General features: G+C 45.4%; 1 protein-coding gene across 25 annotated transcripts in view; it reads right to left on the reverse strand.

The window, feature by feature from the left end:
• The window catches only part of MAPK8IP3 (mitogen-activated protein kinase 8 interacting protein 3), a 167,700-nt gene that overhangs the window by 98,986 nt on the left and 44,203 nt on the right, over positions 1 to 24,511 (reverse strand). For 17 of the 25 annotated variants that reach the window (XM_075069337.1, XM_075069340.1, XM_075069339.1 and 14 more), the window contains exons 2-5: positions 15,196 to 15,316; positions 13,155 to 13,225; positions 12,590 to 12,681; positions 4,906 to 4,929 (exon numbers count right to left, since the gene is read on the reverse strand). In XM_075069337.1, coding sequence (XP_074925438.1) covers positions 4,906 to 4,929; positions 12,590 to 12,681; positions 13,155 to 13,225; positions 15,196 to 15,316 — 308 coding nt within the window. The remainder of the gene's footprint in view (positions 1 to 4,905; positions 4,930 to 12,589; positions 12,682 to 13,154; positions 13,226 to 15,195; positions 15,317 to 24,511) is intronic. The other 8 variants (XM_075069343.1, XM_075069338.1, XM_075069344.1 and 5 more) reach the window with 1 other exon arrangement.

The raw sequence follows: 24,511 nt of genomic DNA on the forward strand, positions 1-24,511 counted from the left end.
AAGAGAGAGAAAAAGGAAGAGAGAAGAAACGATCCGTCAGCAAATCCACAGGATCCTTATGGTAAAGAAAGTTCACAACCAACACAGTGACTCATGTTTCACATGACACTAGGGCTAAATCCCATTCCCACCCCTGAAGTGCTGAGTTAACTCCCACAGTCTGAATGAGTAAGCATCTGATTCTGTGATTCAAAATTGGGTTATCTATTGCTAGGCTACATAGATGACCCTTACCATAGAATTATAGAATATTAGCGTTGGAAGAGACCTCAGGTCATCTAGTCCAAACCCCTGCTCAAAGCAGGGCCAACACAAACTAAATCATCCCAGCCAAGGCTTTGTAAAGCCGGGCCTTAAAAAGGATAGCGATTCCACCACCTCCCTAGATAACTCATTCTAGTGCTTCACCACCCTCCTAGTGAAATAGTGTTTCCTAATATGAAAACTAGACCTCTCCCACTGCAACTTGAGATCATTGCTCCTTGTTCTGTCATCTGCCACCACTCAGAACAGCCTAGCTCCATCCTCTTTGGAACCCCGCTTCAGGTAGTTGAAGGCTGCTATCAAATCCCCCCTCACTCTTCTCTTCTGTAGACTAAATAAAACCACTTCCCTCAGCCTCGCCTCGTAATTCATATGCCCCACTCCACTAATCATTTTTATTGCTCTCCGCTGGACTCTCTCTAATTTGTCCACATCCTTTCTGTAGTAGGGGGACCAAAACTGGACGCAATACTCCAGATGCGGCCTCACTAGTGTCGAACAGAGGGGAATAATCACTTCCCTCGATCTGCTGGCAATGCTCCTACCAATACAGTCCAATATGCCATTGGCTTCTTGGCAACGAGAGAACACTGCTGACTCATATCCAGCTTTTCGTCCACTGTAATCCCCAGGTCCTTTTCTGCAGAACTGCTGCTAAGCCAGTCGGTCACCAGCCTATAGTGACGCAAGAGGTTCTTTCTTCTTAAGTGCAGGACTCTGCACTTGTCCTTGTTGAACCTCATCAGATTTCTTTTGGCCCAATCCTCTAATTTGTGTAGGTAATTCCAGACCCTATCCCTACCCTCCAGAGTATCTACCTCTCCCCCCAGCTTACTGTCATCTGCAAACTTGCTGAGGATGCAATTAACCCCATCATCCAGACCATTAATCTTATCTCTTCATTAAAAGGCACTGTCAAAGTTAGGTTGCCACACAAAAATTGTTGACCTTCCAGGCCAACGATCCAATTATAAATCACCCCTCTCAGGAGTGTTTCTTAGCATCAGATTGAGCCCTCCTGTGGAGAACTCATAAGAAGGGGTGAAGGGCCAGAGACTACAGAGACTGACTACTGACCCCTTCTGTGGTTGGAAAAGTTGGGATTTATAGAAGGGGCTGAGGACACAGCCACCCAATTTAAGCAGCATTTCCCCTTGGGAGCCATGTCACAGAGAATATAGTCCCCTGCTTCCTCCTCGTGCCCCAAATATGGTGGAACTTTGACCCCACTGAGCTCTGACAGAGTGGCCTTCATGGGGTCCTAGGAACAGGCAATAGTAGAGGTGGCCCTCCCACTTCACCTTCTGTCTTTCTCATCTCAGATCTGGGTGTGCTTCCAATTACAATCCAGCCTCAGATATTTTATTATATATAATCAAAATGTATGATTTCATATAGGAAAGTGGCAACTACATGCAGCTGTCACCAGTCCATGAAACGTACAAGTGTGTCATCACCCCTACTGGTATATACATTAAACTGGCTAATGTACATGACAGTTCCTTCTACTGGTACATGAGAAAGCCAGTCAAACTGCTGCTTTAGCACATCAGGCAGAGGCTTGTGTTTTCAAGAGCAGGAGATTCAGAGGCTGAATCCAAAAACCAAATGAGCCCAGTGTGTTGAGGTGATCAGAGTGTCTGTGTTTACAGTCCGAGTCTGTTCTGAAGGGCTTCTGCATCTCCCAAACCTATAAACCTGCCTTACCACACACTGGCAAAACACTGACACTGTCTGAGTGGGACATATACAGTAGAATCCTGTTTATCGGCGCCTCCATTATCCAGCTCTCCATACTAACTGAAATGGGACTGACAGCTCAAGCCCTGGGCAGCGGGGTTTGGGCTGTCAGCCGCCTGTCTCCTGATGTCTGAGACCTGCCATCTGGGGGTGAAGCCTATTATCTGGATTTTTGGTGATCTGATCTGGCCCCGGTCCCAATTATATCACATATATGGGGTTTCACTATAATGTGTTTCATTCTCAGTACTTCCCAGAATGCACCTCAACTCACTATCTCGGAGTATAGCCTGGAAAATGGAATTCTGTGATCTGAATTTATCTGACCAGATAAATAGCCATTTCATTATTCTTTTTAAACTTTAGAACTTTATTGAGAGAGCCTGATTTCCAAGTCTAGGTAACTTAGACCCTCACTGAGCAGAGGCACCTTTAAACTTCCTGGGGGAATAGGCTGGTGGAAAATCAGATCCAGGATTGGAGAGCTGCTATAAACTCCTTTGTAGTTCACTTTCCCTCCCCAGCTGGGAATCTGGGCCTTTGTTCTTTGTTTAGCATAGTCTACTGTGAAGTACTGGGCACTCTTACAATGCTATCTATGTAATAAGCTGTGGCTTCCAAACAGAAATCTCGAGAGACTGCATAATGGAGGGTGATGTAACGGCTTTATCAGCATGTGTTTGGGAAGGCTGCATTGCTCATGAGTGGCAAAGCTGGTAGTGAGTTATGCAAGCCATCCCAAATGAGTGCAGATAAAAATCTCTTCTATTGCACTGTCAGGTTCCTAGTGCTACCACCTATTTTGCAGAAAAAAAAATATTTTAGAGTCTTATTGGCAGTGTTCCAATTTTTTATGTCCATGTGCAGAATAAATTTTGTTACATAACAAAATTCATGTGGTGGGCGTGGGTCCCAGGGGTTTGGAGTGTGGGAGGAGGCTCAGGGCTGGGGCAGAGGGTTGGGATGCAGGGGGGTTACGGGCTCTGGGGTGGGGCCAAGGATGAGGGGTTTGGACTCCCCCCAACCCTCTCTCACCACAGCAGCTTGGGGCGGGGAAGAGGCACCTCTCCCTAGGCTCGGCAGCTCCAGGAGGGCTGGGCTGGGCCAAGGGAGGGGCTCCTTTCCCGGCCGCTCCAGTGGGCCTTGGCTGGGGCAGGGGCAGGGGAGGGGCTCCTCTCCCCCAGCCGCAGCAAGTCCGGGGCAGATCCTCGCTGGGGGCCTGGCTGGGATGATTCAGCTGGGGATTGGTCCTGCTTTGAGCAGGGGGTTGGACTAGTTGACCTCCTGAGATTCCTCCCAGCCCTGATATTCTATGATTCTATGATTTTATGATATAGCAAGGGGTACGGGTGGAAGAGGTTGCACCAGAAGAAAGCATCCACAAGCTCTCTTTCACCAGGGACACATAGCTGCAGATGACCAGAGCAACCCAAAGACCAGGGAACAGAGAATGGCCAGAGGATGCACTGATTTAGCAAATGCTCTTATCAGACTCCATTAGCAGGACTCCTTTGGAGCTCCAGATGCAAATTAAAGATGACCCACCTTGCAGAATGAGCCCAGGAAGGAAGGCCAGTGTTGATATTACCATCTGCCCTCCCTTGGGATCCATGTCCCTTCCCAGGGCTGGGGCCTAGCGGGCACAGGTGTGTGTGATTTACCCTTCTACATGCCAGAACTGATGATTCTGGACCCTCAAGTGTTTGTTTTTTTTAAAACACTACCAGCTGTGGTCAACCCATTACCAGAAGTATTTGGCTAAGGGGCAAGATGAGGAGACAAACTGATCAACAAATTGGTATTAAGACTTAACAGAAAAAAAAACCCCACCAAGCATACAGGTTTGTTGGAGTTAATACATTAAAGGCAGGGCAGGAATAAAGGGTCAGTCTTTTCCTATCAAATCAGATATGCGTCCTTTCTCAGGAAGGCTCCATGCTGTTTCTGTGGAACACTGGTCCTGTACATGGAGAACATTTCTCCAGGGACACAGCCAAGAGACCATTATAACTGCTCCACTTGTGACCTGCATGAAGTGATTGTAATGGAACCTGAGGCCCCTGAGACATGAGCAAATGCACTAACACAGGAGCTGACGCAATGGGTTAAGGAGTGTGCAGGCAGCCTGGAAAGAGAGATTTAATTTCCTTCTGGAGAAACAAAGAAAACACTCAGTAGCTCCATTCTCAGCATTGCTCATATGAAAGCCAGAACATGCTGATTTGTCAGTCCATTGTGCTGCCATGACAGCTTCTGATAAGGCAGGGAAACTGTGCTAGTAGGTAGTTGCTGCTCACTGTGTCCCATCTGGGATTGGCAGAGGGCTGAGAGGGCATTTTCCAAGTAGCCTAGCAAAGAATTTTGGGATGCTGCTTTTTTCCAAACAATCTACATTATAATCTGGGCCTGTGGCTCCCATTATTCACAAATGGACATTTCATAACAGATGGAAGAATCCTCTGATACAGACAGCACATAAATGATATCAGATTCATAGGTGCATTGATTTGGTTTTGTTTTAGAACTGTTACCCAAAAGGAGTCATTCTAAAATGTCTGCTACTTTCTAATGTTAACAGACACTATAGTTCTGGAGACAAATTTCCAATATTGTACAGTTAAAGATAAGTTGTTGCCTATCTATACGGTATCTTTTGCATACTCACCACATTAGTGGTGGCCATAGTCATGTGACAAACTACATTCATCACACACCTCTGGCTGCCTCACCTGCATTCTGCTCACTAATCATAGAATATCAGGGTTGGAAGGGGCCTCAGGAGGTCATCTAGTCCACCCCCCCTGCTCAAAGCAGGACCAATCCCCAACTATCCCAACAGCTGTTACTCAACCCCAATCTCCAAAGTGACAGTTTAAAAAAAAATGCTGTAATAGGATTTACCTTTTCCTCCATGACTGGCGATGACTGCAGTGACAAACATAGCAGCCAAAACAGAGTGGCAACCGCACAAGAAGCGAGACAAAAAAACAACCATTAGAGAGCAAAAAGTCATGCAAGAACATGTATGTGTATGTGCTCACACAAATACACACCTGAGCAGTGATGGAGACACTTACAGCCCCATAAACATGCACCCATACAGCAGACGCATTACATACATGCACTCATAATCACACTGTGGAAACACACACTCTCTCTCTGTATGTCTCTTGTGCATACATGTACACACTACTCTGTGCTTATACAAACTTCAGTCACAGTGACAAGCAAACATACCAAGTGTATGTAGGGGCTCACACAAATATGTGCCTATCTAGCATATCACACAAAACACATCTGTGACACTGCACCCCATATTCTTCACAGTGATATTATGATGATATTATTATGACATAATTATGATGTATGTTATGCAAGGTAAGTCATGTGAGGTGTCATTGGAAAAGTTACGATTTGCTTAATATGATTATCCTACTTGTATGCATGTAGCATTTTTGTGTCTCAAGTTATGAATATTAATTATGTATCTGTATTTCAAATGTAGTTACACCTGGGTAACGCCCACTAGACAAGATGCTTTCAGTCTAGATAGTGGGTGGGGAAGGGCCTATTCAGGGCAAGGGGCCATTAGGAAAAAATAATAGGCCTTAGGAGAAGCTTATCTCCCACCAGGTGAGCCTTCCTATGAATGTTACAGACAGGCTCCAAGTAATGGCTGCTATGACTCTATGAGGACATGTGATGAGACCACATGTCTCTGAACTCCATCTTGGGATGTCAGTCATAGACTGGATTGGGATCCAAGCTTTGGGAACAAAGGGTTCCCACCATGTGCAAAAGCTATATACAACAGGGAGTGACATCATCTGGGGTTCTTCAACTCCACAGACAAGAAGGCTCCTGGAAACACCTTAGGAACAAAGACTGAACTGGGGGAAGTGCTGGACTCAGTCATGTGCGCCTGGGGAGCTGAGAGTTGCCTTAACTTACTGCTGGGGGAATTATGCACCACTGCGCATGCACAGAATTCATGTCCCCTGCAGATTTGTTTGCTTCCCTGCAGAAAAATGACTTTCTGACAGGGAAGCAAAGGGAAGCTGCAAAAGTAATCATGCACCACTCCCTAGGTACATTGTTTCAGGCACCCGGAGTAGCCTGCAGAGAGGTAAATCACTTCAGTGCTCGGGACACCCCAGCAAGTGGCTCCTACCCTGAGCTGGGATCAGCTACTAATCCTGGCTGGGCTGGAGGCAGGAGAGGATGGGACTTCCTTTTCCCCTGCAAGGAGTATCTGGGGCTGTGTGAAATCCAGCTCCTGATACCTCCCCCAGCTGCAGGAAGCTCAACATCGTCCCCTGCTTCCTGCCCCCATCACTTCGCATTTGCGAGGGAGGTGTCCCCGTATGGGGAGCTGCTCCCCCATCCGCCCAGCCCCTGTGCATCTGGATCTCCTGTACCAGACACCTCCATCAAGTCTCATCCCGTACACCCAGAACCCCTCTAGCCCTCCATACCCGAACCCCACCCCAATGAACCTCAACCTCTGCTTCTGGAGCCCCCTGCACCCAGACTCCCTGCCTCTGGACCCCCCACCCCTGCCCCCAGAACACCCTCCATTGAGCTCCCTGCACTCAACCCCCCACCCGATGTGTCCCACTCTGAGCTCCACATCCAGACCCCTATGCCACTGACTCCCAACTAGCTGCACCTAGACCCCCACCCCACCAAGCCCCACTCCGCCTGCACCCAGACCCCTCTGCTGAGACCGCCACACCCACACCACTGAGCCACAACCACCTTCACCTGGAAGCCCCTGCAGAATCCCATTGCCCTTGCACCTGGAACCCGCTCCCCAGTAAGCCTCTGTACATCCAGATCTCTACACACACCTCGACCCCCCACTGAGCTGCCTGCACCCAGATTGCCCCACACAGAATCCTCTCACCCCACATCTGGATCCCCCCACACTGAGCCCCTCCACACTTGGATCCTTGCCTGGTTGAGCCTGCCTGCCCCACACCTGGAATACCTGGTGCAGAGGGGCAGGGTCCAGGATGTTTCTGGGGCAGGCTCAGGCTTTGTGCTCTGTCAGCGTCAGGTGCAGCCTCACTGCTGAGTCCATGTCCTGGGAGCAGGGGGCTGCAGGGTGATCTCCCACCTTTGTGCAGCCAGTGGCCTGTGCTTCCCACTGCTGAAGCCTCTGCATTTATTTACTGACAAATAAAACTGGCAGAATTTAAAAATGTTGTGTGCAGAATTTTTATTTTTTTGCACAGAATGCCCTAAGGAGTATTAACTGTAGCCTACCTACGCAGGGGCTGGTCAGAGAGCCTGCATGTAACTGCAGCTGGGTGTGTCCCTACCTATTTGTGTGCTGGTGAAAGTGTAGGCTGGAGGGCTTTGCATCTTGTCACAGCAGTACAGTGTGAGAGTGAGCCCATGGTGGTGGGGCAGGAGGCTCCAGTGGTACCCCAAATTCCAGGTGGGATCCTTTGGGGGAACCCATCACAGCACCCACCCATCCACCAAAGCACACAGATGAGCTCATACAAACACCCAAGAATGCAGTGAGAGGTGTACACTTATGGTTCCCACAAATACACACCACAGCAACAAAGCACACAAAATATATGTGCTTGTTTATACTCATCCGTTCAATGACGCAGAACACACCCAACATAAATACATATGCTAACATGAACGTGTACTAGAGTGCCACACACACAAGGGCACAATGCAAAGCTTGGAATGAAGGAAAAAGCCCTCTTTCAATTAATGATTTATACAAACTCAGAAGGAGCCACAGGTCACAGACATATGATGGGTCTCTTTTTTCTCCTCCCAGGAGGCTAGCAACACACCAGCACTCAGAGGCACTCAGATTGCTACTTGTGCAGTACAGAGCAGGAAATTCATGCTGACAGTTTTGTCCCTCCCCAGTGAACTGACAAGTTATCACAATTCTTGATACTTTCTATCATGCATCCTTTCCCCAGTAACAGCACAAAGCCACATTTAGCTAATGTTTCTTGGACTTTGGAAAGGGGAAATGTGAGCAGAATTAATTCAACCTGCATCATGCAGCCATGTTCACATCACTTCCTATCTAATTTTGGCAGATCCCAATGGCAGGAACCACCAGTCAGAATACAGAAGGCCTGATTCTGCTGTCACATACAGTGGTTTTACACTTCACAATGCACTGACTTCTATGGAGTTTCTCCTGTTTACTTTGGCATAAGTGAGAAAGGAATTAAGCCAAAGGCATCTAATTCCTAGCACTAACGCTGATGACACAAGGATGTGATTGGGCTATGAAAGTATACTGCAAAGCTTTCCCAGTTCTCATGGGTCAGGAAATAAAAGAGAGAGAAAAACAGACTAATGTAAAGAAGAGTTTTAAACAGGGGCATCTGCTCCTCCACTCCCAGGAGTGTCTATGAGCTATTGGTTCTTTAACTCCACAGTGAGTTGAAGACTTATTAGGGTCCTGTTCCAAAGCACACTGCAGTCAATAAGAGTCTTTCCATTAACTTCAAAGGATTTGGAATCCGGCTGTTTAAAAGTACAATACTTGCAGATTTCCAATGAGTGCTTGAATGGGCATTACAAAGTTTGTTGAGAGTTGGGAATAGCCCTCTGTCTCCATGACTCTAGGGAATAAAATCTGCCAAGAGTTGCAGTGACAACTTCCTTTAAAAAGGAAAGATTATTTTTTAAAAGATTATTTACATTTTATCTTGTATTTTAAGTCCATCCATCCTACCTGTTTCATCTCCCTACTGCATCTGTCATGCTACTCTAGCTCCAGGTTTTTCAGGTGAAGCAGATACAATTTGAGATTATCCACTTGGATGCTGCATTCAAACTATGCAAGGGTTAAGAGAATAGCCAGGAGGATTGGCAGGTAGCACAAAACACGATCTTCTGAGATCATTCATTCCTATTCTACTGCCACAAGGGTAATTTACAGTTTCTGTAGAAAGTGTAACCTACAAGTGACCCTTACATCAACTAATCTATTTAAAATGCTCTGTGGCCTCTTGTAATTCCTCTATAGCAGATATACCGTATCAGATATTTCATCCAGAAGGAGAAACTGACTCCCACCAAATAAAGGGTAAAACATCCCCATCCACTTAGAAATAATTGTGGCTTCTCTTTGTATATGTATATGCTATATAAGCACCTTTGGTAGCCTTACAAATTAGAATATAAAAATCATACTAAATAATCCAGCATGGGGGACAGATCTTTCCCTAAAGTGCCAGGGTCTTCTAGCTACAAATTATTCCTGCAGTCAAATCCTAGCCAATACAGCAGGAGTGGCTGCAGCTATTAAGTGAGGTAAATTAAATTGTAACAAGACATTATTTTGAAAGGATGTAATCTGTATCATATGTTCTGCCTCAAGCTAGAGTGGGAAACTGGCACTGATTGTTCTTTCGAATATAAATGTTTCATACTGGAAGATCATATCCATAAAATAGAGGTCAGCAACCTCTGGTGGGCCAGGTGACAGGAAGCTGCGGCCAGCACATCCCTCGGCCCATGGCACTTCCCGCCATCCCCATTGGCCTGGGACGGCGAATCGCAGCCAGTGGGAGCCACGGTCCACTGAACCTGCTGATGCGGCAGGTAAACAAACTGGCTTGGTCTGCCTGGCGAGCCGCGTGCCAGAGGTTGCCAACCCTTGCCACAGAAGATTAAAATATGTTTGAAAGGTAGACCTTGAATCCTTGGGATTTCAGTCCAAAATCCAAAAGAGGAACTGGTTCAGAAATCACTCAGCCTAATTCCCTACTGTCTGGAAGAGATGAGCCAGAAATGTAAGCCAAAGCTGAGAGAGGCTGTGGGAGACAGCATGTGCATGCTGTAGGAGTCAGTCTGCCTCAAGAGCTGAAAGCCTGAAGAAGAGGGGAAAACTCTAACGCTGATCTCTTTGCCCCTTCCACATAATTAAACCCTCAGGACTATGAAAATTCATTTAGGCTTGAGCTGCCCTTCGTAGGAGCTAAATAAGATGGAAGGTTGCAGTCATGACACACCTTAGACCATGCTGCATCACGGTTGCAAACAGACTCATAACTCCACCAGCTGCAAATCCAGGAAATATAAATAGCAGAATGATATAAGTGCATGTCAGCATGGATATTCTCCTTCCTGTAGCACATTTCACCTCTTGCAGGCAGGAAGGAAATTACAGTAGGATTGAAAAGGATTTGTCCAGCCCTGGAACAGTTTCAAGTCATTGTTTTCTTGTTATTAACTGTATCCATTTTCTTTCAGCATCCTCACTTCCTTCCTGCATTGGGGTTGTGCTGTATATTCTGTGCACTGTAATGGTGCTGTACTACCAATTGCATTTGCTAGAACAAATCCATATTAACAATACATATCCAATCCCAGCACGCACTGTCATGCCATCAGCATAGAACTGGGAGCTGGTGCTAGGTGCCACACAGAGCATTCCTTAACAGCATTGGAACGTTTCTTGCCTTCCACTTGTGCCATGCAGTTTTGGCAGAAAACAACTTGTTAGGTAGAAAAAGAATGTCAAAGCTGCAGGGGACCTGGCAAGAGTCCTGCCATATTTACAGAAGATCCTGACAGATGCCCTGAGCTACTCTCAGCTGCTCTCCACACCATGCCTCCTTCACAGGGTCTCTCGCTCTCATTTACAAAGTGCAGTCGACACTTCGGCTGTACTTAGACTGCCAGTTTTAAATTAGTAAAGGAAGCCATAACAGATAGAGGGTGTTTAAATCCCTTACACTGGGAGCTGGGATTTTTCTCCCACTTAGCACAATGCACAACAATCTACAACAGGCATTTCTAGCCAACTAGCACTCTGGCATCAATGGGTATATCTGCACAGCCCACAGCAGCAAGCCTCTGTGCCTAGGTTAGGGTTATGAATGGCTTGCCAACTACAAAACCAGTTTCTCCTCCCTTGGTTTTCTCACCTCAACTGCTAGAACAGAGCCTCATCCTCCCTGATCGAACTAACCTCGTTATCTCTAGCTTGCTTCTTGCTTGCATATATATACCTGCCCTGGAAATTTCCACTACATTCATCCAACAAAGTGGGTATTCACCCACGAAAGCTCATGCTCCAAAACGTCTGTTAGTCTATAAGGTGCCACAGGATTCTCTGCTGCTTTTACAAGATCCAGACTAATACGGCTACCCCTCTGATACTTGAGCCCAGGTTAACAGACTTGCACTACTGTGCTAAAAATAGCTGTATAGACATTGTGGCTCAGGCTGGAGTTTGGGCTCTGAAGCCTAGAAAGGGAGTGGATTTCAGAGCCTGATCTGCAGTCTATACAGCAATTTTTAGCACATTAGCACAAGCCTAAGTCTGTTGACCCAGGGTCGGAGACTCACTGCCACTCGCTGTGCCTGTACATAAAATTACAAGGCTCTAAAATATCCAAAAGGGACCCCTATCCATAATTCCAGAACATTTTCCACCTCTCTGTCTCCACATTAACCTCTTTGTTCTCCTCATCCTTCATCATCCCTATCAGACTACATTACTCCCCTATTAAATTGTCTCACAGATTCCTGCTTGCCCATTATTTCTTGTCCACTTCACCTTCTTTGCTTTGACAACAATGCCAGCTCTGCTTTCTCTGTAGTTTCCTTCTCTCACTCCCAATATCTCCATGCCTTCTTTCCTGTCCTCTCTATCCACAGTCTACCATTTAGGTTATAAACTCTTTGGGGAATGTCTTTACAATGCTAAGTATATTGTTGGCATATAATGATTAATAAAAAATAGTCTGACAGTGTAAAATCACAAAGAGAACACTTTTCTCCTCACCAAGTTACTGGATAGTTTGTGATCAACTTGAGTGGATTTGGGTTATGTCCCTCAAGCAGTACTGGGTAATCTATTACTTCACTAAATCATATTCTTCAGGAACTCAATTTTTTCATTCCCCACCCCTAAGGCAGTATTACTGGAGCGTAAGATCAGTACAGAGAACCCATTTGATGCTCCTCTAACTGGTATAAATCATGAATTATTGCATTAAAGTCAGTGTAATTATACTACTTTAAAACTAGTGTGAGAAGAGAATAAGGACCAATGATTCCAAACTGCTGGCTTCTAACTCTCATTGCTTTCGATGTGGGAAGATGAACAAAAACAACTCACTATCTTGGGTTCACCAAAACCTTGGGCAAAAAAAGTCCATATGGGATGGTCTTTTTACCAAAATCTTTTTTTTTTTTTGGTTGGGGGTAAGAAACAGAGGAAATCAGATTGTGACAATGTACTCCTGAACTGGGAAGGCATGTTTCTCATGTTCTCCATGGCTCTTTTTTCTGTGGACCTCCCTGTGTGCATATTTTTACACTTGTCATCTAAATATAAAAGGGTAATTTTTAAAATGCCCATGCAAGAAGTAGGATTGCAAATAAACAGAATATGTACATGTATTTTTGTGCCTACACTGAAGACTTGCCTAGAACAAAATAGCAAGGTTCAACTACAGTCCATTCCCAGTGATCTAGCAGGGAGGGAAACTTGTTTTGGTTCTTCTCTCACACACATATGCACACAGTCCATAAGCCCCTGAATGGCATATATTGCAGTGGAAGGATATGACCCTACCTCCTCCCAGGTAGACCGCCCTCAGTTTGACTATTTCCCCCAACCTGCTGCATCTTGGACCGCTCAATGTGTTCCACGTAGGTCTGGATCATCTGTGAAGAGGGAAAAACCCATGAGGCAAACAGAAGTGAAAAGGAGACTCAGGTTCCTCTTCTGCTTGATCTTCCTCCAGAACTCATTTCGCTCTTTTTTTTTTTATAATTATATCTGTCATTGCTATTCTTTAAGGCCAATGACATAATGAATGAGCCTTAAGTCTGGGTCTAATATGAAAACGAGTGGGACCAAATAGATACCAAACCTCAAGCCCAGTACAATGGCAGAAGGTCTGTGACAAAACATATGCAGAAAAACAATGAAAAAAGCTTCTTGGAAACTAGACAGCAGTGGTAGCCTCTTGAGGCTTAGAGGAAATAGGATAACAGAGCATTTCACCTCTGGGCGGGGGACTTACCAGCTACAGACACCTCTTATTTTTAATCATTCAAATAGTCTTTTCTAAAGTATGTTTGTAGACCTACATGTAGACAAAGAGAATGATATTTACTTTGAGATGATAACCTACCTCTGTGTGGCGTTGGTGCAGGGCATTGTACTCTTTCTTCATTTCTGATTCACGTTCCTCCAGCCTTGAAACTATAAAAGGAAGTATTCCACCCATCAGAGAGCATATATGTTAGACTCCAAAAGGAACACCAGATAATTCTCAAGGAAGTATCTTATATTACAGAAAATAGGTAAAAATGAGTTAATTACTATTAAAAAATGAGAAACACAGTAATGTATGTGTGGCACGTGGTATAACTCACAAACTCATTTCACGGGTATCAAAATGTCCTTAAGGTGAACGTACAAAGTGATGCAATGCTAATTTTAGAGGCGGGTCTGTCAGGGCCCAGCCCAGTACCTACCAACAGACAAATGAGCCAACACAAATGCCGATCCAAGTTAGGCTTTAGCTCTACCCTTTGTATGTGAGCTGCTAGAGAATCCAAAACTTCCGAAGGCTCAGCCCCCATTGGCAAGGATCACGCAGCTCTATTATGACTCCTCTGACTACCTGAAGAGCAGTTTTATTGGATTTTACTGCTGAATTTTGGAGGAAGCCTTGTCCAGCCCACCACAACTGCACACATTAGGGAAAGGAGAACAAAAACAAAAAATGAGGTGGGATATTTGGTGCATGAGAAAAGGCACGGAGAACCCATTCAGGGACGAGGGAAATAAATGGTATGCTCTATATTAAACACATTACAGTTGGCTGTGTCCAACTACAAAGGGCCAGAGCTGATTAGTGAATAACATCACATGTAGTTTGGGGCCCACTATGTGTTATTGGAGAAAAAGAGTTGCTGTGTTTTTTAAAAGTTGATCCAGCCAGAAAGTATTTACAGCAGAAACTAACTGAAAGCTCCAACTCGATTGTTGTTAACTGCAAACTGGGATTTGCATGTAAAGCTCCTTTGGACTTTCTACCACGTAGATGCAATTACAGTTGACAAAGAGAGGTCCATATTCCTGCCTCCAAAACAAAATAGGATGTATATTCGGCACATGCTCCTCTATACTCCCTTTTCAATAATATGATCTAAGATCGTGGCATCAGAAGTCCTGTCTAATGCAATAAAATGTTTGATAGCAAAGAAGGGTTTTAAATGTCCTGTTTATTGGGAAAAAGAAATTCACTGCCACACACAACATCTAGGAAATGTATTACAAGTTAGGTTTGGCTCATACCTGAAATATTCCACACACAATTCTTTGCATTTTAACAGGGATTTGCCTGATATTTTATAAAATGGTATAATCTGAAAGATGTAGTGAGCGTGTGTAAATTACAGAAATTGAAATTGTGGTCCCAAAGGGCTAAATAAATCCTTCGTGTAACTTGAGTGACTTCAGACAAGTTATACAAGGGGTGATTTAGGACTAAAGTCTAGGTAGTTCTAAATAAACTCAGCAAAATAACACAGGAACCCCCCAAACTACTGCCAAATGCACTCCACAGATCTACCACTTCTCATCCAATAGTACTTCGTGTAATATACAAATTTGTTTAAAACAAGTAGTACTTGCTCCAGTATGAAGCTGTGGGATTACAAGGGCTGCTGTAGACAGCAGAATCATAGAATGCTATGGTTGGAAGGGACCTCAGGAGGTCATCTAGTCCAACCCCCTGCTCAAAGCAGGACCAATCCCCAGAAAGATTTTTGCCCCAGATACCTAAATGCCCCCCTTAAGGATTGAACTTACAACCCTGGGTTTAGCAGGCCAGTGCACAAACCACAGAGCTATCCCTCCCCATAAGATAACTGATTTACAGAACAGGCATGAGACAGTTCTTGAAGCTCCGTAATGTCCCCAAAGGCTGCAATTGGCCATATTTTCGTATAATGCTCAGTGCAATGAAAACAATAAAGCTACTATCAACTTAAATGTTGAACATATTTCTCCCCTTAGGCCCCTCAAAAGTTGGCACTGGAGTTAGGAATGTCAAACTTCCAGGCTTTGAATAAGATGCATTAAACAAAGAAACTTCAGAGCAATACCCTAGCTTCCAAGGAAGCCAAACCATACAAGCATGTTGATTGCATTACTGTACTTACTCTGGTCTGCATAGTTTTTAGCCTTCAGCTCCAGCTGCCGGGTCTGAAATTCAAGATGCTCAACCTGGATTTGCAGGTCTTTCTTCTCTTGTTCCAGTGCATCTTCAAACTCTATAAACTTCTGTACAGGCAAAGAAACAAAGAAGGAGACCAGCATGAGAAACAAATACACAGTGCACCGTTTCCCATTTTGCCTCCCTTTCTGTCCCCAATAAAAATGGGAAAGAGAGAAAGAATGTAACAAAAACAGGAGGTTAAATTTTTAGAGTCAGTACTGCAGATTAGAGTACTTCAACCAGGTAAAGAGGACATGGATGGGTATAAACTGTTCAGGAAGGGTAGGCAGGGCAGAAAAGGTGGGGGAGTTGCATTGTATGTAAGAGAGCAGAAACGCTCAAGCCCGGAGAAACTGCAAGAAAAACCTGAAAGCTCTGGAATAATTTAGAAGTGACAACAAGGTTGATGTTCGGGATGGTACGCTAAGACCACCAGACCAGGGAATAGGTGGATGGCTTTCTCCAACAACTAGCAGAAAGTTACTAAGATGCAAGCCCGGTTTCAATGTGAAGAGTAATACAGCGGTGCACAACAAGCCAGGAAATTTTGGAAATGTAGGGGACAATTTCCTGTCCCAAGGCTGGAGAAACCAACTAGCGGCAGAGCTCTTCTGACCTAAACTCTCACAAAACAGAGAAGAGATAGTAGGGGATACGCAAAAGGTTGGAACCAGGAGGCAGGACCATGAGATGGTTTATCAGGATTCCTGAACACAGGGAAAAAGAAGAGCAGCAGAAACTGGACTCAGAAAAGAAGACTTTGACTCCAAGGAGCTATGCAGGACCCCTGGGAAAATAACATAGGGAAAGGACCAAAGAGCTCGGATTAAGAAGCCCTTACTGAAGGTGCGCGAACAAAACCCTGATTGCCAGAAAGAATAGAAATATGGCAGAGCGACCAGATGGCTAACAGTTGAAATCCTTGCTGATCTTAAAACGCAAACAAGAAGCTTTCAAGAAGTGGAAGAGGACAAATGACCAGGGAGAGATAAAAAATATTGCTCAGGCATGCAGGAGTGAAATCACGAAGGCCAAATCACACTTGGAGTTGCAGCTAGCAAGAGATGTCAAGAGTAACAAGAAGGGTTTCTTCAGGTGTGTTAGCAACAAGAAGAAAGTCAAGGAAAGTGTGGGCCCCTTACTGAATGAGGTAGGCAACCTAGTGACAGAGGATGTAGAAAAAGCTAATGTACTCAATGCTTTTTTGCCTCTGTCTTCACAAACAAGGTCAGCTACCAGAGTGCTGCACTGGGCAGCACAGTATGGGGAGAAGGTGACCAGTCTTCTGTGGAGAAAGAAGTGGTTCGGGACTATTTAGAAAAACTGCATGAGCACAAGTTCATGGGGCCGGATCAGCATCCCCCAGTCAGTCTTTGGCCTGCGCCGTCCGGGGCTCCCGTGTTGATTTAAAAGGCCCGGAGCTCCAGACCCTTTTAAATTGCCGGCCCCAGGGCAGCTGCTCCCTTTGCCCCCTCCCTCGCCCGTCAGGGCTGCCAACAAGGGAGGAAAAAGGAGCAGGGACAATGGTCCTTTGCCGCAACAGCGTTTTAACGTTGCTGTGCACACACACACACACACACCCATCGACAGCCCCAACAGGGGCGGAGGTGGGGTGCAGCAACATTATAGCGCCGCCGTGGCAAAGGACCATCCTTAAAGCACTGCCATGGCAGCACTTTAACATTGCTGCCCCTTCCCACCCCCCTGTCGGTGGCCCTGCTGGAATAGACCCTACTGGCAGGGCCCCAATAGGGAAGACAAAAGGGACACGGATATTAAAGCGCTGCCGCTGCAGCACTTTAATGTGGGCTGGGTATAGGCCAGTGCGGGTTCTTACCGATATGGAGTACTGGCCCGTACTGGCTCACTTTCACCCCTGTCTTTGGGTTAAGTTTAGAGGCAAGAGCAACAGGGGTGATGTTGTGGTAGGTGTCTGCTATAGATCACCAGACCAGAAGGATGACATAGACAAGGCTTTCTTCAGACAACTAACAGAAGTTTCCAGATCACAGGCCCTGGTTCTCTGACATCTATTGGGAGAGCAATACAGACAATCCAGGAAGTTTTTGGAAAGTGTTGGGGACAACTTCCGTGGTGCAAGTGATGGAGGAATCAATTAGGTAGGGGCTGTTCTCCTCTTGACCTGCTGCTCACAAACAGGGAAGAATTGGTAGGGGAAGTAGAAGTGGGTGGCAACCTGGGCACCAGAGATCATGAGATGGTCAAGTTCAAGCTCCTAACAAAAGAAAGGAAGGAGAGTAGCAGAATATGGGCTCTGGAATTCAGAAAAACAGACTTTGGCTCACTCACGGAAGTGATGGGCAGGATCCCCTGGGAGGCTAATATGCGGGGGAAAGGAGTCCAGGAGAGCTGGCTGTATTTTAAAGAAGCTTTATTGAGAGCACAGGAACAAACCATCCCGATGTGCAGAAAAAATAGCAAATATGGCAGGTGACCAGCTTGGCTTAACACAGATATCTTTGGTGAGCTTAAACACAAAAAGGAAGCTTACAAGAAGTGGAAACTTGGACAGATGTCTAGGGAGGAATATGAAAATATTGCTAGCTCATGCAGGGGTGTAATCAGGAAGGCCAAAGCACAATTGGAGTTGCAGTTGGCAAGGGATGTGAAGGGTAACAAAAAGGGTTTCTACAGGTATGTTAGCAACAAGAAGGAGGTCAGGGAAAGTGGGGACCCTTACTGAATGGGGGAGGCAACCTAGTGTCAGATGATGTGGAAAAAGCTGAAGTACTCAAATGCTTTTTTTGCCTTGGTCTTCACTGAAAAGATGAGCTCCCAGACTACTGCACTGGACAGCACAGTACGGGAGGAGGTGAGCAGCCCTTAATGGTGAAAGAACAGGTTAAGGACTATTTAGAAAAACTGAACATGCACAAGGTCAGGCTAGATACAATGCAGAGGGTGCTGAGGGAGTTGGCTGACGTGATTGCAGAGCCATTGGCCATTATCTTTGAAAACTTGTGGTGATCGGGGGAGGTCCCAGACGATTTGAAAAAGGCAAACATAGTGCCCATCTTTAAAAAAGCGAAGATGGAGAATCCAGGAAACAGCCTCACCTCAGTCCCTGGAAAAATCGTGGAGCAGGTCCTCAAGGAATCCATTTTGAAGCACCTGGAGGAGAGGAAGGTGATCAGGAACAGTCAACATGGGTTCACCAAGGATAAGTCATGCCTGACCAACCTGATTGCCTTCTATGATGAGATAAATGGCTCTGTGGATATGGGGAAAGCAGTGGACATGGTATATCTTGACTTTAGCAAAGCTTTTGATACAGTCTCCCACAGTATTCTTGCCAGCAAGTTAAAAATGTATGGATTGGATGAATGGACTATAAGGTGGATAGAAAACTGGATAGATCGTCAGCTCAACAGGGTAGTGATCAATGGCTCGATGTCTAGTTGGCAGCCGTATCAAGCAGAGTGCCCAGGGGTCAGTCCTGGGGCCGGTTTTGTTCAACATCTTCATTAATGATCTGGATGATGGGATGGATTGCACCCTCAGCAAGTTTGCAGATGACACTAAGCTGGGGGAGAGAGGTAGATACGCTGGAGGGTAGGGATAGGGTCCAGAGTGACCTAGACAAATTGGAGGATTGGGCCAAAAAAAATCTGATGAGGTTCAACAAGGACAAGTGCAGAGTCCTGCACTTAGGATGGAAGAATCCCATGCACTGCTACAGGCTGGGGACCGACTGGCTAAGCAGCAGTTCTGCAGAAAAAGGACCTGGGGATTAGTGGATGAGAAGCTGGATATGAGTCAGCAGTGTGCCCTTGTTGCCAAGAAGGCTAATGGCATATTGGGCTGTATTAGTAGGAGCATTGCCAGCAGATCGAGGGAAGTGATTATTCCCCAATATTCGGCACTAGTGAGGCAACATCTGGAGTATTGCATCCAGTTTTGGGCCCCCCACTACAGAAAGGATGTGGACAGACTCTACAGAGTCCAGCAGAGGGCAACGAAAATGATTAGGGGGCTGAGGCACATGTCTTACGAGAAGAAGCTGAAGGAACTGGGGTTATTTAGTCTGCAGAAGAGAAGAGTGAGGGGGGGATTTGATAGCAGCCTTCAATTACCTGAAAAGGGATTCCAAAGAGGATGGAGCTCAGCTGTTCTCAGTGGTGGCAGATGACAGAAGAAAGAGCAATGGTCTCAGGTTGCAGCGGGAGAGGTCTAGAAAAGCTATTTCACTTGGAGGGTGGTGAAGCACTGGAATGGGTTACCTAGGTGGAATCTCCATCCAAATGTAGTTGATCCATGCTGACACTAGCCCTAATTCTTGATACACTCTATCCAGGACTCTTTGTATGGATTGTTTCAACTGAATATTGGTCTCTGGAAAGGGACTAACACCTTCAAATCTCTTTGTATATGAGACCAAAGACAAAGTCTCATACCAAACACAGAACCTGTCAGAATAGCTTTCCAGCCTCAAGTTTGCTTTTGTCTGTTTTGAACAGTGAGTCTGAAATGTGCTCTAATGGTTTGTTACATTCCATTTCAGAATTCATACTCTAACTTGGAGTTGCAAAGCAAGAACTTGCGAAACGGCAAAGATGGCTTTAAGATGCATGTGTGCTCCCCATTTTCTGGGGCAATTGGTGTCCAGCCTGGCCACCAGTGAAAGACAAAGCAGCCTCAGGATAGGAAGCAGAGATCATGACCTCTCCCTCCCTTCTACTACCCTGGGTCTGTCCCCAAAACACTTCCTAACCTGGGAGTAAGAGGAAGACCAACACAGAGTCCTTACACCAGCTCTACATGACCAGTGAGGCCCACTGCCCTGGAAGTATTCCCCACACTCTTGTCTTCTCCTGCTCTTGACAGTCTGTATGCTACACCTTGCTATTTCTTTTCCATTCCACTTCCTCTGCACGCTGGCATACACAACATGACAATTTCAAATAGTGAGACAAGGTGGGTGAGGTAATACCTTTTATTGGACCAACTTCTGTTGGTGACAGAAACAAGCTTTACAGTTTACATGGAGCCTTTCTTCAGGCCTGGGAAAGGTACTCAGAGCGTCATAGCTAAATACACGGTGGAACAGACTGTCTAGCATGAGTAGCTACCCATATTAAAAGAGATCTTTGAAGGTAACATGGCCCATTAATTCCCCTCCAGTCATAGAGGGGAATGGAAGAGAGATGAGGAGGAGGCAGTGGCGTATTATCACTTAGGCCAACAAGGCCTAGGCCTAGGGAGGCAAATTTGCAGGGGCGGCAAATTTACTCATGACCCCTCCTCAATGCTGCCCCTTCCCCAAATCCCCAGCCCGCTTCCTCCCCCAGGCGTGCCCTGCTTCCCTCCTTCCACCTCCCTCCCAGGCTTGCCGCACAAAAGCACTGGGAGGGAGGGAGAAGCGAGTAGCGGTGCGCTTGGAGGAGGCAGAACAGAGGTGAGCTGGGGCTTGCAGGCGCAGGGAGTAACCCGGGGGGGACCGAGAACCGCTCCCCGCCCCAGCTCACCTCCGCTCCACCGCTGCGATCCCCGAGCATGCCGCAATTCCCCTTCTTCCCCCTTCCCTCTCAGGCTCACTGCACAAAAGCGCTGGGAGAGAGGGAGAAGAGAGTAGCGATGTGATTGGAGGAGGCGGAGCAAAGGTGAGCTGGGGCCGGCGGGCGCGGGGAGCGACTCTTGGGAGGGAGTGGCCGCAGGGAACCACTCCCTGCCCCAGCTCACCTCCAACGCTCACCTGCTGCCATCCCTGAGCCTGCCACAACTCCCTTGCTTCAGGGGAGCAGAGGTGAAGCTGGGGGGGGGGGGGGGCGGCAATTTTTTTGAGGGCCTGGGGCAATCAAATTTGTTTAATACCACACTGGGGGGATGGGGCCTGTTAGTGCTTAACAGATTGTTCGGCAACAAGCCATAAATCCAGTGTCCTCTATTAGACCATCATTTTTAGTTTGACTAGCAACAGTTATGTATTTAAGCTCCCAGGCTTTCTTTGAATTGTTGTGCAGACCTTCCTTTGAGGATAAGGAAATGGGATAGTGATCATTCTAGGTCTGACCTCTGTGAAAAAGTGTTCACCTACCAAAGTGATGTGGGCTTTTATCATTGTCTTGTGTCTCTAAATTCTGGGACTGACACGGCATACAACACTGCATACAACTTCACACAGTGCATCCCACACATGCCCTACAGAACAGACCAAGACGTTCTAGTCTACATAATAAATATGCATCCGACGAAGTGGGTTTTCACCCACAAAAGCTCACGCTCCAAAACGTCTGTAAGTCTATAAAGTGCCACAGGATGCTCTGCTGCTTTTATAATAAAAATAAGTGATCCCTCCTCGCTAGGCCTGCCATGCAGAACGAAATGCCTTTTCTTTTTAACTCAGCAGACTCACTGAACTAACATCATCATTCTAACAGTGATAAGTGGTAACCAGGCCTATTGGTAAAGATCTCCAGGGACCACCCAGAAATTAATGTACAGTTGCACTACACTTGTTTGAGGGTGGGTTTTTTTGGTTTTGTTTTTAAATACAAGGCTATGTAGACACTATTCTGTAGAGTCTACTTCCAGTCCCTTGCACAGATTTCCTGTTACTTTTGCGGGATAAGCAACATTGTAACCATCATGATGTCTGTGAACTGGATCCTCTCTCTGCAAATCACATCATTTCTCATGCTAGACCATCCCTGTAATTGCCTAGTTAATTAGTTTGTAACTAGTCACTTTTTATATAGGACTGAACTTTATATATAATTTCTTAGCTGCACGCGGTGACCTGCTAAAGATTTTTTTTAAATTAGGCTTGTGTCTTTTTTTTCCCTTTCTTTCCTTAACTTTGTGATGTCCAAAGGAGCTTGAGAGGTTTTGGACAGATTTTTTTTAAAAGTTGTGTTTGTTTGTTTGGGCTGCTATTGTTGGGCCTGTTTTGTTTTTTCCCTCCATGATGGTTCTTCTACTCTAGAAACATTAGGAATGCAAACCCTGCTGTCCCGGGTTTTACTGGAGGACTTTCTGGGTGTCTCAAGGGATGTATGGTGGACCCTGAATTTTTAACAAAGGCTTCTTTTCTCCAAAATGTCAATTAGACAAAATTAAATAGTTTAAAACAAAGACAAAACAAGAAACAAAGAGTTTTAGACAGTCTGACTAAATCCCCTTCACCTCTCACTTGCTCAACTGTCAATCACTTGACTGTTGAGATGTCCTAATTTTACTAGCTCTCCCACCATCAGAGAGAGTCTCCCAAAACTAGACAGGATCTACATTTTTAATGTTAAAAAAAATACCAGATTTTTAAAGAAGTATTTCAGAGCCTTCTGGGTCCTCTACAAGGAAGCAAAAGAGGGCACGGCACCAATGTTATTCCCATTTTGCAGGTCACCTTAAATAGGATTGGCTTATTTCCAATGTTTTGGTTTAATTCAGGAAGACTGATTAAAATGCTAACATGTTTCAAATATTTAATGAACAGCTGGCGCTTGGCTACGTCTCTTTATTCAGACATGTCCATTTTGCAATCTCAGAGCAATCACAGAAACAAGAAACTGGCAACTCACTCTTTATATTTTTCTTTGTACACTAAGTACTTCGCAGCTTTCTGCTGTATTTAGGAATGAAAGAATAGAGACAACTCAATTTAAGATTAAGATTGTAATTAATACCTGATAGGAGATACCTTCTGCAAAGTTTGCCCTCTGTCCTGTTACAGGTAACTGATGGCAGAATTTGGCCCACTCAGTTTCTGAAAGGCTGCTTTTTCTGCCAGGTTCTGAAATAGCTTTTTGATGATGACACTCATGAGGCTACCTCACCTGATGTGTCACTCTGTGCATCATGGAGTCTGAATGGCTGAGAGCGAGTAAGATCCCAAGTCAACAGAGAGAGGTTGAAAAACAGCTCAAGCAGGCTGAGGGAGGAGAGTGTTTACAACTGTAGCCTATCCCAGTAAAGCAAATTCCTTACTGTGGTTTCTGCTTACCAAGCACGCCATCCTTTCATGTAATGGTTCACGCGAGTTCCCTTTAGAGGTATCAAGCAGCAGCTTTTGATACAGAGTGTTAATATCTATGACACACTCGGGATAGAAATCCCATTGCTTATCAATATAGTCAGATCACAAAGTACAATTAAGCAGTGCAACCACTTCTGGCACCTATGCTTCTCTCTGAACAACAGCCTCTTAAAAAGGGGACAGTGAAAAGAACATTAAATGATACAAATCACTAGGGGGACAGAAAAAGCTGGAAAAATCCTACTGCAGGTAAGCTACCTACCGCTAACATTAACCCAAGAAGATTTTTAGCAGAATATTGTCTTTTTTTTAATTATCCAAAGGCTTAGAAGCAATTAACACAGTATTAAGACCATGTGTTAAAAAAAAAAGTCTCACTCACTGAAATGGAGCCTTGAATATAAAATATTCTAATCATTCAATGTTTTCTATATTCAAGACACATGATGAAATCCTGGCCTCAGTGAAGTCAATAGGAGTTTTGCCACTAACTTCAATAGGGCCAGGATTCTACCCATGCAATGTGAAGGGGACGCTGTCAAACTTGAAAATCACATTTCTGTATGAAAATTATGTAGCTGCACACCCAAGACAATGATGGCTGAAAGAAGTTAGAAAAAGCTTCTCTATTTTTATTCAGTTTGTTAATGGATTTCACAGCACTTTGTGTACAGTTAGTTTCCCTTCTCTATAATCAGTTAGGCCCAGCTCCGTCAACCAGATCCACACACTTATACTTGTGCAGGAGCCCTCTAACGTCAACAGGGCTTTCTAAGGTATCCCAGATCCACAGGGCGTGGTCTATGCGCCTGTCTGTTACCAGTCCCTTGGGAGTGACCCCTTTAATGTGCTGAACCTCAAGGGTACACACAACTCCACAGAGGCTCCAAGACTCCAGAACTGAGTGATTCCTCTCTCTGTGGCTCCCTGCAGTGAATCCAGCCAAGCCAGACTTCCATGGGAGACTTTTACTGTAATTCTTCGGGGTGCAGTGCTCTCAGTGAGTGAGTATCTGCAACAACAACAGGCAGCCTTTTCAAAACAAGGTAACAATGTATTAGTCACCTGGCATAAAGAATCTGAAAGACCTTAGGTTAGCAGAAACAGGCAAAGGTTAAGCCATTGCCCCTCCTGGCCTGAACATTTCTGGCTCTGGCTCAGAGGTGCCATTTCAGATTGTGGTACCGGGGGGTAACTTTAACTGTGTTAGGCATCTGAAAACTCTAGGTTTTTTGCAGATAATAACTTACACATTATACAGGAGCAC

The sequence above is a fragment of the Chelonoidis abingdonii genome, chromosome 9 (assembly GCF_003597395.2).
Source record: "Chelonoidis abingdonii isolate Lonesome George chromosome 9, CheloAbing_2.0, whole genome shotgun sequence".
Lineage (NCBI taxonomy): Eukaryota > Metazoa > Chordata > Testudines > Testudinidae > Chelonoidis > Chelonoidis abingdonii.